Source organism: Mus pahari, chromosome 1 (genome assembly GCF_900095145.1).
Source record: "Mus pahari chromosome 1, PAHARI_EIJ_v1.1, whole genome shotgun sequence".
Taxonomy (NCBI): domain Eukaryota; kingdom Metazoa; phylum Chordata; class Mammalia; order Rodentia; family Muridae; genus Mus; species Mus pahari.
Window position 1 is genome coordinate 102,310,150 of NC_034590.1, and position 13,613 is coordinate 102,323,762.

A 13,613-nucleotide genomic window follows, 5' to 3' on the forward strand; every position below is an offset into this window, starting at 1 on the left:
GTATTTTTTGGAAGATCGTTTTAGCTGATCTGATGTAGGGAACAAGGGAAAAGGAGTTGTCAAGGTTAGCTGCAAAGGTTTTGACTTGAGCAATCGTCATAAACAGTTTTATTTGCTGAACTTGGAAAAGAAGTGAGAAGCAGCTTTGTAGGGAAATCAGGAGCCCAGCTTGGAATACTGACGTCTTAGCAAGTTGCAGAAGAAATAGTTCTTTTTTTTTTTTTTTTCTAAATTTGATAGTTTATTCATTGCTACTTATTTGTTTTTGTCTTCTATGATTTTTGTCAAACTTGAAGGTTTTTGTTTTTATTGTCTGTTAAAACAAGTCTATGTAGCATTGGCTGGCCTCTGACATGCAAGCCTTCTGCCATTACACGACTTATATTTGAATTGTTTTTGAATCCAGAATCCAATCGTTTTACCAGCTCCACTACCTCTGAACAAAATTCCCCTGTCACTGCACCGGGGGGGGGGGGATTATTGTAAACCTCCTTCCCTACCATTTCTCCTAGGCATTAGTCTCAACCAGATAGGCAAAATGGTCTGTTCAAGTTGAAATTACATCATGCTGTTCCCGAGTCAAATCTCAATCTGATCAATTGCTAGAATAATCTCCGGCCTTCCATCCTTCAACTTAATTTGCAGAAGGGACAAACTGGATTATAACAAGGCTGTACAGACAGGCCGCTGTCTGAGGGACACACAAAACTGTTCTGTTTGATCTGGAATGCTTTACTTTCCTGTCTTAGCTTCCAGTAGCTTGGAGGACTTCATTTCCCAGGATGCTCAGCGGCGGGGCGTCCGGAAGGCTGTGCCCCCTCCGCGGGGCATGATGGGGGAGGTGGAGATTTCCATCATGGCGGCTTCCATTTCGGGCTACACCTTCAGCGCTGTGTGTTTCCACAGCGCCAACAGCAACGCCGACCACGTAGGTGCCGGGCCCCCTGCCGTGGCCGCTGGGGCCTTCGGCTTCCTCCTCAGGCCGGCGCCTGCGGCCAAGCGACGACCGCTGGAGGCTCGGCCTTCAATCCCCGGGACAAACCGATGAGCTGGTGACCCAGGCGGCTCCCGCCCCCTTCCAGCTCCTGCACCCCGCGGGCCCTTCTCTTGGCGCTCTCGGCCTCGGGCGGGTCCTGGCTCTGCTGTTCTCAGTCCAAAGGACCTAAAGCGCCGGGCCCCGCCAGTGTCAGGAGTCGCCTAGCCAAAACTGGGTGCCTACCCCTCGCTGAGACTCGCGCTTCCAGACTTGAGTGCCTTGGGTCGGGATGGAGTGCAAAGGTCTGGGTTGTAATCTAGGAGAGGATCCAAGTCCTGATCCCCGGCCACACGGGTCGTCGTGTCTGTCACCGTTCATTCTTATCAGATGTGACTGTTTGGTTTTTCACCCCAGTGGAAAATGGAGAATGTGAATAGGCACGTTAGGTGCCGAGTCTTGTTTGCACTTCCTCAAAGTTGCCTGTTTAGTTCCTCAGTGAGTGTTCTAATCCCCGGAACTTGTAATAGGGAAGTGACAGGCCCACATATGAGCGATCAGAAATGTACAGGCCATGGAGTCCATAAGAGCAAAGTCTCTCTTCAGCGTCTTTATTTTACGAATTGCCTTTCAATGCCGGTGACCTCTGACTGGAAATTCTTTGTGATATAGGTGCTTTTACCGGACATAATTTGCCCACCAATTAGCGATTTGTGTGTGTTGTTGTAGTTATTGGTGAACGATTTAAATTCATTAAATAAGAGACTGGGCTTTTTGTGGTTGTCATTACAAACCACAGTAGTTAGAGGGGAGATTGGATTTGGTTTGACGACTGCAATCTTCGATTCCATGAATAAAGACTGATTCTGAAAGGTGATTCCATGAGTATATTGAGTGGAATGAATTTACTGTTCTTTTCATCTCTGCAGTGTTGATGGTAGAGATTACTGATAGGAATATATTCAGCATTGTTTTGTTTTTTCCTACTAGCTCTGACCTACTAGCCTTTGGTATTGCAGCTAGCTCTTAATAATGTAAGTGGTTGTAAAGTTCCTAGTGTTCATGGACTGCAGTTATGAGTTCGGGGTGCTTATTTATTCTGTTTTTATAGAGTACCTAGGAATATCATAGTTTATGTATAAGACAAGATTATTATAAAGATAAGAAACTTGGACAGTATTTCTAGAAACTGCCATAGTTTCATTTCTTCATTTGTTATTTATTCTTTGTTGTTTTGAGATGGTGTCAAGGTTGGCCCTGAACTCCTGATCCTCCTACCTCCAATCTCCTAAGTGTGGGGATTTCAAGAATACGCCATTAAACCCAGCTCTAGATTTCTAGCCATTTAATAGCAATCTCCTTAATATTTATCTTCTACTTGGCATGAGGGAAGAAATTTTATACAAGGCCAATAGTTTGTATTGTGTTTTATATGATTATACATTTTTGTATTAACCTTATTACAGTTACGGATGTGGAATACTTAAAAGTAATGTCAATTTTAAAGTTGAAAAACCAAGAATTTACTTTTTTAAGATGTGTTTTTTTGGTAGGAAAATTAATCTAAAGCCAAACTTATTCTGTGGAGCTAAAGTTAGCAAATATTTTAAAAAACATTTTTGAGGTTATAATTACATCATTTTTTCCTTTTTCTCCCTCCAGATTCCCTTTCCCTCACACACTTATACTCCTTCTTGCTTTCTTTCAAATATATGGTCTCTTTTTATTTTATTAATCACTACTATATGCTTATATATGTATGCATATATATTCCTAAATATAGCCTGCTTAGTCTGAAAAATGTTCCTCATATGTATGGTTTCAGGACTGCGCATTTGTTTTGGCTAACCAATTGGTGTGCTCTTCCCTGGGGAAGACTCTTTCTCCTACTCTCGGCATTCCTTAGATGCCTGTAGTTCTTTTGGTATGGTTGAGACCCTGTGGGCTTTTGCCTGACCACTTTGGCCTGTATATTGGTGTCGTCCTTGTTCAGCTCATGTTTAGGCAGTCATGATTGTAAGACTTTATGGGCATAGCTTCTGACAATTTCACAACAAACATCATGATCCTATGGCTTTTACAGTCTTTCTGCCCTCTCTTCTGCAATGTTCCCTGAGCCTTTGGTATGGGAGAGTTTTGTAAATGTATTCACTGGAACTGCACTCCACAACTCTGCATTTGGTTCTGGTTTTCTGTAATATTTCCATTTGTTGCAAAGAGATGTTTCCTTGATGAGGAGTGAGGACTGCACTTATCTGTGAGCATAAAGACAAATGTTTAGATTGTTGTCAAGGATTGTGCTGGTTTGGTAAAGTGATGGTTTGTAGCTTCTCCAAGGTCCATGACTTCACTAGCACAAAGGAGTTGGTTAGGTATCTGGTATCAGCCATGGTTTTTTCCTTATTGAGCAGATCTTAAATCTAATTAGAGAGCTGGTGGTTACTCCCAAGGTATGTGTGCCACTGCTGCAGCCTTGGAGTTAGTGTGATGTGCTTGCTGGTCATTGATATGGTTCATAAGTGTTACAGCTGGGTAGGACTGTTGGTTGCCTCCCTCCTTTGAAAGCTTGAACGGTGCCTTCTGGTACTATAAAAGCCAGTCCTTGGGGCCGGTGGGTGGATTTAGATCAGTTCCAGCTTGGGGCTCTGGGATCAGTTTTCTGAAGTCGTGTCTTCAGCAATGGGGACTTCTACCTCTTGGAGGCAACCAAGAACAGTAGCAATTAGACCATTTTGTTTTGGCAGGCTCTTGGACAGCCCTGGATAACAACCCAAAAGAAAGTTTTTGTTAGTGTTTTTTTTTAACTCTTGAAGGAAAGAGATGTTTTCTGAAAAGGACCAGATAATAAAAGATAGTACCTTCTCTCTTTTTAAAAAGTTTTGGAGTCATATGTCTCTTTAACACCTCCTCAGTTCTGCTATTGTAAGGAGAGAACAAGGGTAGACCATGAACAAATGAGGTGACTATTCTTTTTTTTTTTTTTTTTTTTTTGGTTTTTCGAGATAGGGTTTCTCCATATAGCCCTGGCTGTCCTAGAACTCACTTTGTAGACCAGGCTAGCCTCGAACTCAGAAATCCGCCTGCCTCTGCCTCCCAAGTGCTGGGATTAAAGGCGTGCACCACCATGCCCGGCTGAGGTGACTATTCTAATAAGAACTTATTTATAGCACTGAAATTTGAGTGCCCACTGATTTTTAACAGTTCATGAAACATCTGTTTTAATTTTTGCAACCATGTGAACATGTAGAAACTATTCTTACCTTGCAGGCTGGGTACTAACAAAGTTGGGCCCGTGGTTTGCCTCTTCCTGTTATAGTGTAATACAGTGCTCAGTGCTCTCAACCTTCCTAATGCTGTGACCCTTTAATACAGTTCCTCATGTTGTGACACCCCCAACCATACGGTTATTTTTGTTACTCCTTCATAACTATCTTGCTATTGTTATGAGTTGTAAATAACTGAGATGCAGGGTATCTGATATGTGACCCCTGTGAAAGTGTCATTCAACCTCCTAAAGGGCTCGTGACTCACAGGTTGAGAACCACTGATGTAATAGTTACTCAGATAATCCAGACCAGGGATAAATGAACATTCCTAGGTAACTTTAGAATTTTTTAATGTCATATGAGGGTTTTTTTTTGAGACAGGGTCTCTCTATGTGGTCCTGGCTATCCTGGAACTCCCCATATAGACCAGGCAACCAACAACCACCCAGCACACCTCTCAGGGGCTGTAGCATTTATGTACCTGCTGAAAAGTTCCCAGAATTCCCAACATCATGTCACACAGTCGTAGAAACTATCTACAGCTGGCAAAACCATGCCTCTGCTAGAGCATGAGGCAAATCACAGTCATCTGCTATGGACAGTCCAAAGCAGCCCTAATCCCCACACCTGGGATTAAAACAAAAACACATTCTTATTATTTCTGTGTTTTTTTAAAGAAACCAAGATTCCAGAATTCTCAAAAAATGTCACTACACTACAGTCCTGGACCACCAGAACAACTTAGTCGGTATTTCTAGTAGTCATAGTCATCTGTTTTGAGTCTGAGGGAATTCTTGTCTTTTTTCCCTGCAGTGCTGGGAATTGAACCACTGACCCACATGGATCCCCAGCCCAAGATTGTTTTTGCAAAGGAAATCTGTATATTAGTCAGATTTAAAGACTGCTGAGTTGGGTAATTGAGAAGTTTGGAATACTTCATCTCTTGTGGGGATGCTGGCAGTGCTGTGGGTGATACCCAGGGCAGCCCATCTCTCAGCAAATTCTCCCCACAGCAAACACTCCCTCAAGTCAAATACAAAAACTGAGGCCACAAAGTATCTTTCTTGCCCTCTCCACTCACAGATGTAGATTAGCAACTGGAAATGTTTTTAAGCTGGGGGTGTGTGTGGCTGGTTTGATGGATGAGCAGAGAATGGAGGGTTTTGTAGAGCAAGGACATGTTGCAGCAGAATTTGTGCAATTAGTATCTAATGTACAATTAGTATCTAATGTAAGTGTTGGGTGTGCCATAAGTGCAGCAGTCCTAGCAGTAAACAAGCACAGGTGCCTGCCCTGAGCTTATTTTAGCCAGAGTAGGCACTGATGATCCTGTAAATCTATGACATGGCAGATGATTAGAAGACAAATGGAGGCAGGATATAGGGGACAAAGTGCCTAGCAGATGTTACTTCCTATATGTTGGTTGGGCAAAGCCTCTCAGTTAAGGTACCATTTGAGCAAAGGGAAGGAGTAAGCCTTGGGTCATTCAGGAGATTACGAGACAGTGGGTCAGTTTGTCCTCTCTGCAGGAGGGTTATTTTGGCTTATAGGATATATCCTCACCAGTCATGCTTGTATTGAGCATGGCTGCAAGCGCTCCAATTGGTAATTTGCAAAGAATTCTATGTTGACTATGTTAATAGGTTTTCTCCACAAGTGTAAATAAGCTTTGCATTTATTGGATGGGAGCTAGTATGTTGGCTGAAATCTTGATTTCTCATTCCAGCTTATCCTGCCATTGTCTGTATTGTTCGCTATTAGTGGTGGTTTTAAAGCAATAAAGGAAGTTATATGAAGTCATAACTTCATATAAGCAACATGACGTTTCATGTGATGTTATATAAGCAACCATGACATATTTCTGCTTCTTGTGATTGTCTAAGCATGCTGTGGGACTGTCTAGGATTTAAGTAATGAACTCACTTAAAACAGGAAGACTTGTTGATTTATAATGATATGTCATTTTGGAATATTTTCTTACCTATGATCCTATTAATAGATTAGACCAGCTTGCTGTGGTCCAGTCACTAGTTTATAAAACAGCACTTTACATGCCAGGCTTATTTGAACTATCATTAAGATTGATATAAAATAGTACATCCTAATTTCCTTTTAGTTTTAATAAAAATTATCTTTACGTTTAATCAGCTATTTTCTTCTATTCTTTTAGGAAGGATTTTTGCTGGGAGAGGTAAGACAAGAGGAAACTTTTAGCATCAGTGACTCGCAAATCAGCAACACAGAGTTTCTGCAAGTAATTGGTAAGCTTGTTGTCTTTAGAAATTTTTTTCATATATAACTTTATGTGTATGAGTATTTTACTTGCATGTATGTCTGTGTATCATATGTGTGCCTGGTGCCCTGGGAAGTCTGGTGACCTAGAAGCTAGAAAAGGTTTTCAGATGCCTTGGAAATGGAGTTACACACAGTTGTGAGCCACTCTGTGGGTCTTGGGAATCAAACCCAGGTCCTCTAGAAAAGCAACCTTAACTGCTGAGCCATCTCTCCAGCTCCAGAAATACCCTTTTCAAAGTGTGTACTTGTTTGTTTTATTCTTTGGCTTCTAACTGGGAGTATAGTTCAGTTAGATAGGGTTTCTTTGTGTAGCCATGAATAGCTGTCCTGGAACTTACTTTGTAGATCAGGCTGTCCTCAAAAGAGATCGCCTGCCTCCATCTGCTGAGTGCTGGGATTAAAGGCATGTGCCACCATGCCAGGCCTAAAGTAAATCTTTTAAATTTTGTTTTTACTTATTCATTTTTAGTTTTTATGTTTATGGGTGGCTTGCCTAATGTATGTCTGGGAACCACATGTGTGTCAGAAGAGGTTGTTGTATCTTCTAGAACTAGAGTTATAAATGGTTATGAGCCATCATGTGGGTGCTGAGAATTGAACCTAGTTCCTCTGGACAAGCAGCCAGTGCTCTTAATTGCTGAGCAATCCCTCCAACCCCTAAAGTAAATATTTTCTTAATAAAAAACAAGTTATATAAGATGTTATGTCACTTAGAGCAGACAGCTGTAATTGTGACTCTTTTTCTTTTTCTTTTTTTAAAAAGATTTATTTATGTATATGACACTAGAGCTGTATGGATGGTTGTAAAGGTTGCTCCAACCTAAAGATTGTCCTGGAACTCACTCTGTAGACCAGGCTGGCCTCGAACTCAGAAATCCTCCTGCCTCTGCCTCACAAGGGCTGCAGGCGTGTGCCACCACTGCCTGGCAATAATAAATGCTATAATAAATGAAGGTGTTGTCTTAGTCTTTCCAAGAAGGATCAGCAAAGACAGCTCTACATGCTCCTAAGATAATTGCTAGACCTCCACAGGAGTCCGAGGGCTACACTCAATAGTTACTCTGGGGATATAAATGGGGTATAAATGTATCCTCTCCCTTTTAATCAGTTTCCTTTTGATAAATAGCATAGTTTTTCAGAAATACCTTAAACATATCATCAAGTGGCAGTCTTCATAAGCAGACTAGAGAAAGGGATGCTTTATTTATGTAGCAAATGTGTTAACACACACACTCTCTCACATGTGTGGGTATGTACATGTGAATATAGATGCCTGGATCAGCTCCCTGTTACAGGTAGTTGTGAGCTGTCTGATATGGGTACTGGGATCTGAGCACCTACTCTTGGGTTCTTGAACCTGGGTCCTCTGACAGAGCAGTCAGTGCTCTTAACTACTTAGCCATCTCTCCAGCCCCGAAACACAGAATTTAAAGTGAATCTGAGTGGGCTCTGTGTTGTCACACTGGAACCAAATAATCAATTTAAAGTCTATTCTTATGGCTTTCTAGTACAGAGAATGGGGGCAGGGTAGAGATTGAAGTGGAGTTAGAAATGAGGGCTTACAGTTGATCTGTCTGCAAGAGTAAAGACTATAAAAGCATTCGCACAGCACTTCCCTGCCATGCAAAGACATGTTTTATGTGCAGGGCCTTTCACCAGGAAGTTTAGGGTTTCATTTTGCTTAACTCTTTAAAATTCAAACAAATGGGTTAGCAGGATGGCTCACTGAGTATGAAGGCTTGCAATAAGACAACAACCTGAGTTTGATTCTTGAAGTTCACATGGTTGAAGGAGAGAGCCAGCTCCTAAAGGTTGTTCTTTGACCTCCACACCTATGCCATGGCATGTATAGGTGCACACAGAGACACAAATACATATTAAAATTCTAAGCAGTAGAATTTTACTTCTTAAGTCATCTGTATATATAGTTATTTATTATTTGCACCTAGGATTTTAAAAATCATCTAGTAAATAAAGGTTCAATTGATGGATGCAAGGCCAGTGAACTAATTCAGTAAACAAAGGCACTTTCTATTATTATGTCCTGAGACTGACTCCTGAACCCACATAGTGGAAGGAAAGACTAAATTGTCCACTGACCTCCATACAGAAGCCATGGTGGTTACAAGCACACAAATAGATGGTTTTTAAACATCTAAATTGCCGCCAGGCGGTGGTGGCGCACACCTTTAGACTTGGGAGGCAGAGACAGGCAGATTTCTAAGTTCAAGGCCACCCTGGTCTACAGAGTGAGTTCCAGGAAAGCCAGGGCTACACAGAGAAACCCTGTCTCAAAAGACCAAAACAAAACAAAACAAAACAGAAAAAACTGAATTGCCAAATGTACTTAAGTGATTGCAAAAATTGCATTTCCAGTATATATTCAAGTATGGATGTCAAATCCAGGCCCTCCACATATACTAGACAGACAGACATTCCCTGTGAGCTACTTGCCTAGGTCGTGTCTGTAGTGTGTCTCTAATCTGGTTTGTAAATTAAGAAGGAAACTGCTGGACAGTTTAGCTTGAGGACAACTACTTGTTCAGACTTCAAAACTTGCTCTAGAGCTTTCAGTAAACAAAATAGTGTTACCTTTAAGTAAAAGATAAGTTTTCTTTTTTCTGAATCCTAAGTAATATTTTTGCTACCCGTGCTCCACATCTCAGTGACTACCAGTGCCTAAAGTAACTCAGGCTTGTGTGCTGCATTATTTTAAGCATCAAAAGAAGGGACTTTTGTAGATGACATTTTCTCATTGTGTCATGAGTTGGTGCCATAGTGAGGCAAATAAACTCTTCTTCAGTGTCAGTCCTGTACATGTGGTTTGCAGCGTTACCTAGTGAGAATAGCTCTGTCCTTGAAGGCTCTGGTTTTATATTTATTGAGGGGAAATTATTGCCTAAAATCCCAAAGCTGTCTCTTTTTAAACAGTAGGTGATGAGTCACTCTCTGGGAGAATATGGTAAATAGAATTAAATAGTAAATTACTCTCATGCTCTTCTAAAAAAATCAGTCCATGGCCCCCTGATGAGCTTGAAGAAATTGTTCATTCTGCTTAATCCCAGCATCTTTTCAGAAGCTGTTAGGATCGGTCTTATAAATGACTGTTTCCTTTAATATCAACCAGCCTAGAAAGAGTCAATGGACTTCCAGAGTTCCAAACACCTGGCCCAAGTTGTCAGGCATCGTTAGATGGTTATTAATGGTAGGAAAGTTGAGGCCTTTCTCTTCCAAAGCTGTCCCTACAGCTTTTATCCAGTTTGATTAAATGCTTCCAGTCAGTGGCTACTTTTTCCTGTGATGCTTTGTTTAAATAGGTAAGATTGAGTAAGCTGTACAATAGCTGTCAGATGTGCACTCACCACACTGGGACACAGAACGCCCACAGACCTCTCACTTCCCACTCAGCTTTGTTCTGAGACTGTCTCCGGGTGTAGTAGGAGGCAGTGGCACTACTGTCCTAGCATACGCATGCTACCTGTTTACGAGAACAACATGGGCCTGGTTATCCTAAATTTTGGTTTAAAAAAATCCTGAGATAGGGGTTAAAGAGATGGCTCAGTGATTAAGAGTACTGACCCCTCTTCCAGAGGTCCTGAGTTCAATTTCCAGCAACTACATGGTAACTTATTACCATTTAATGGAATCTGATTCCTCCTTCTGGTGTGCATGAAAACAGAGCACTCATACATAAGATAAATACAAAAAGTTTTTAAAACCCTGAGCTATTTTATAGTTGCCTGTGCCTTACATAACTAACTGAGTTGATTTCCTTTGTCTGATTACAGAAATCCATAACCATCAGCCCTGTTCAAAACTCTTTAGGTAAGACACATTTGGTTTTGTAATTTTGGGTCCTTATTGAAAAAGTTGTTTGAAACCAGTAAATTTAGGCCTGTAACTGATTATGAGTTTAGTTAAGGATACTCATCTATTTACTTTTTTTTTTCTGTTTGTTACTTTTGGGGTTTTGTGTGTATATGTTTTGTTGTTGTTTGGTTGCTAGAGAAGAAATCTTTCTAGACTTGAACTCATGATCTTTCTTCTCAAGTGTGCTACCATGCTTAGCTCCAGAATCGTATTTATTGGATGCTTTGTCTGAGGAACTGTGCTCCAGTGGAAAGAGGGGAGGGGCTATGTCATTCATAGTGTCAGTGGCTTAGAATCAGCCTTCCCCTCAGCCTCCTGGTTGTGAATTCTTTACTTGTAGAAGAAAGTTAATCAAAGACCGTATATAAATAAAATTGTTTATAGAAATCACATATAAATGTACATTTAATTTTGAGAAAAATTAAAAATGTTCAGTGATCAGCTTTAAAATAAAAGGAGCTAGGTGCCAGGCAGTGGTGGTACACATCTTTAATTCCACCACTTGGGAGGTAGAGGCAAGTGAATTTTTGTAAGTTCAAAGCCTATACAGCTCTCAAAAAACCAGAAATAAATAAATAAATAAATAAATAAAGCCTATACAGCGAGACCTTATCTCAAAGTCAAAAAAAGGAATACAAGCGTTTCTTTCGGTGTTTGAGTTCATATGCACCAGTTCTGTAATATGGCCACTGAAGGACAGAACCTAACAGCAGAGAAACAATCTAAAGGAGAAATGCAGCAGGAGAGGGGCACCTGGAGTGAGGAGTAGATAATCCCAAACTCTCTGTCCCATGACTGGATGATGGGGGTCTTCACTGCTAAGCAAGCCCTTTACTACTGTGCTACATCTTCAGTCCTCTGTCTTCCTTCTTAACCCATACCCTTCCTCCTGAGGAGTGAACTGTGTGTTTCAGAAAATTCCCCTGCCTGTTCTTCTTCCCCTATCCCTCCCAGAACCCAGCCAGTGTTTTCCTTCCAGGGTGCCTACATAAACATCCGTCATTGTTCTTTGAGACAGGACCTCAAAGGATTCTGTTGTCCTGGCTGACTAGAAACTAACTTATAGACCAAGGTGGTTTCAGACAAATAGAGATCCCCCTGCCTCTGCCTCCCAAGGACTAGTATTAAAGATATGTGCCACCATGCCTATCTTTTCTTTAGTGTTCTTGATAGCCATGTCCTTCCTCCATCCCTTCTAGTCACTTTGCCTGGTTCTTCCTGCTGTTTGTCCCTTTTTGTCTTCACCATGACCCCTCTGCAAGCACCAAGCACTCCTGGGGATTTCTGTCATCCTCACCCCACACATACACCCCCATTCCTTAGATATTTCAAAGGATTACCATCAAGCAGGGTGGCTTCCTGTGAGGCCTCAAAGTTGCCAGGGACCTCAAGTCTTTCCATTTCTACATAGCTGAAAGAGGAGCAGGGAAGCCAGGGGAGCAGCTGTGGGTTCATCTGGAAAGACCACACATTACCTCTGCCTGGCTATGGATGTGTCTGCTCTGGGCCTGACCGAGTATCGTTGGACATGCTTTATCTCACCATCCTAAGTAATACTACAAGACAGGCTGGTGAGATAGCTCAGCGGTTAAGAGCACTGACTGCTCATCCGAAGGTCCTGAGTTCAAATCCCAGCAACCACATGGTGGCTCACAACCATCTGTAACTATATCTGAAGACGCCTTCTTCTAGAGCTGTCTGAAGACAGCTACCGTGTACTTACATATAATAAATAAATCAATAAATCTTAAAAAAAAAAAAGTAATACCACAAGACATTGCAAGTGCAGAACTTTCAGAACAAGGATTTGACTCATACTTAGAATTGAAGGAAATCTTAGGAATCATCTTTGTACTTCAAGTTTCTTACTTTGCAAAGAAGGAGAGTAGGGAGGGTAAGTAGTCTGTCCTTGGTCCTGGTGCGAGGTTGGACTGAGCTGGAGCGAGGATCTCCTGACCTCTGAGTCAGGTTTTTCCCTGTATCTTGAATGCGTTCCTGCCTGTGGGGCGTGTGGTGGGAGGAGAATGGCATTTCTAAGACTATAACCAAGGACAAGGAAGGACCCTCTTGTGAGTATATCTGACTGCTCACATTGGTTTGTTCTGGAGGTGAGCACATTGTTAGAAGCGAGCCAGACTTGGCTTCCAGTCCAGTCTGCCTGTCCCCTTAGCTGTGCAGTTTGGACCATGCTTAGCATATTCAAGACCCTCCATCCAGTTGGCTAGCTTTGATGTCTCTTACAAAAACAGCAGAAAGCCTTGTTGAATTGGGATGAACTTATACCTCAGCACTGTGGTTGGAACATGTAATAGAAAAGCATCCAGCTGAGGGTCTGTTAAACATTCCACAGTTGTTCATTTCCCCTCATTTCTCAGAAAATGGGTTGTTGTTATCTTTTTTTCATAAGTAATTGATACTTAGAAAGTAGTGGGGCCATTTGAAACCACACATGTTGTAATTCCGTGATTACTCTCCACACGTGGAAGGAATGTCTTGAATGGAGCAATCTCTCAGACGTATTTGATACAAAATGTAGCTCCCTGCCAAGAAGGCACTTAGGCTGATTCTCTGTTTACCAACCTTGGAGTAGAAGCAGTTGCATCTATCACAGTTAGATGCTCTGTAGGCCCTGTGGTTCTGTCTATTCACAGTATGATAGCATTTTAATTATTTTTTTTCTTTTTAAAAAAAAACAGTTTTTATGATTATGCAAGCAAAGTGAATGAAGAGAGTTTGGACAGAATTCTTAAAGATCGGAGGAAGGTATGTTTTATGTATTACTTGCTCCAATTTTGAAGTCACATCCTAGCATGGGAAAGGAAGGACAGCTAGAACCCATGATACCTGCTCTGTGTTAGGTATTCTCTCTTGGTGCTGGAGATCAAACCCAGTACTCTGCCACTGAGCTACACCTGTGAGTAGGCTTTGAAGGTAAATTATGGACTTGAAATTGTGTTTACACTATATCATTAGAAGGATGCGTCTTTATAATGTGCTCTCATTTACTTAAACTTGGGGGGGGGGGGCTGAACTTTAATACAGAAAACTACCAATAGTCCATGTGATGGTTTGTATATGTTCTGCCACTGCACTCTTAAAAGGTCTGGCCTTGCCGGGCCTGGTGGCGCAGGCCTTTAATCCCAGCACTCGGGAGGCAGAGGCAGGCGGATTTCTGAGTTCGAGGCCAGCCTGGTCTACCAAGTGAGTTC

General features: G+C 41.7%; 1 protein-coding gene across 1 annotated transcript in view; it reads left to right on the forward strand.

The window, feature by feature from the left end:
* The first annotated feature begins 825 nt into the window (after window positions 1–825).
* The window catches only part of Abraxas2 (abraxas 2, BRISC complex subunit), a 26,475-nt gene continuing 13,687 nt past the window's right edge, over window positions 826–13,613 (forward strand). Inside the window, exons 1-4 of the mRNA XM_021198579.1 lie at window positions 826–928; window positions 6,410–6,500; window positions 10,323–10,359; window positions 13,101–13,167. Coding sequence (XP_021054238.1) covers window positions 830–928; window positions 6,410–6,500; window positions 10,323–10,359; window positions 13,101–13,167 — 294 coding nt within the window. The 5' untranslated portion in view covers window positions 826–829. The remainder of the gene's footprint in view (window positions 929–6,409; window positions 6,501–10,322; window positions 10,360–13,100; window positions 13,168–13,613) is intronic.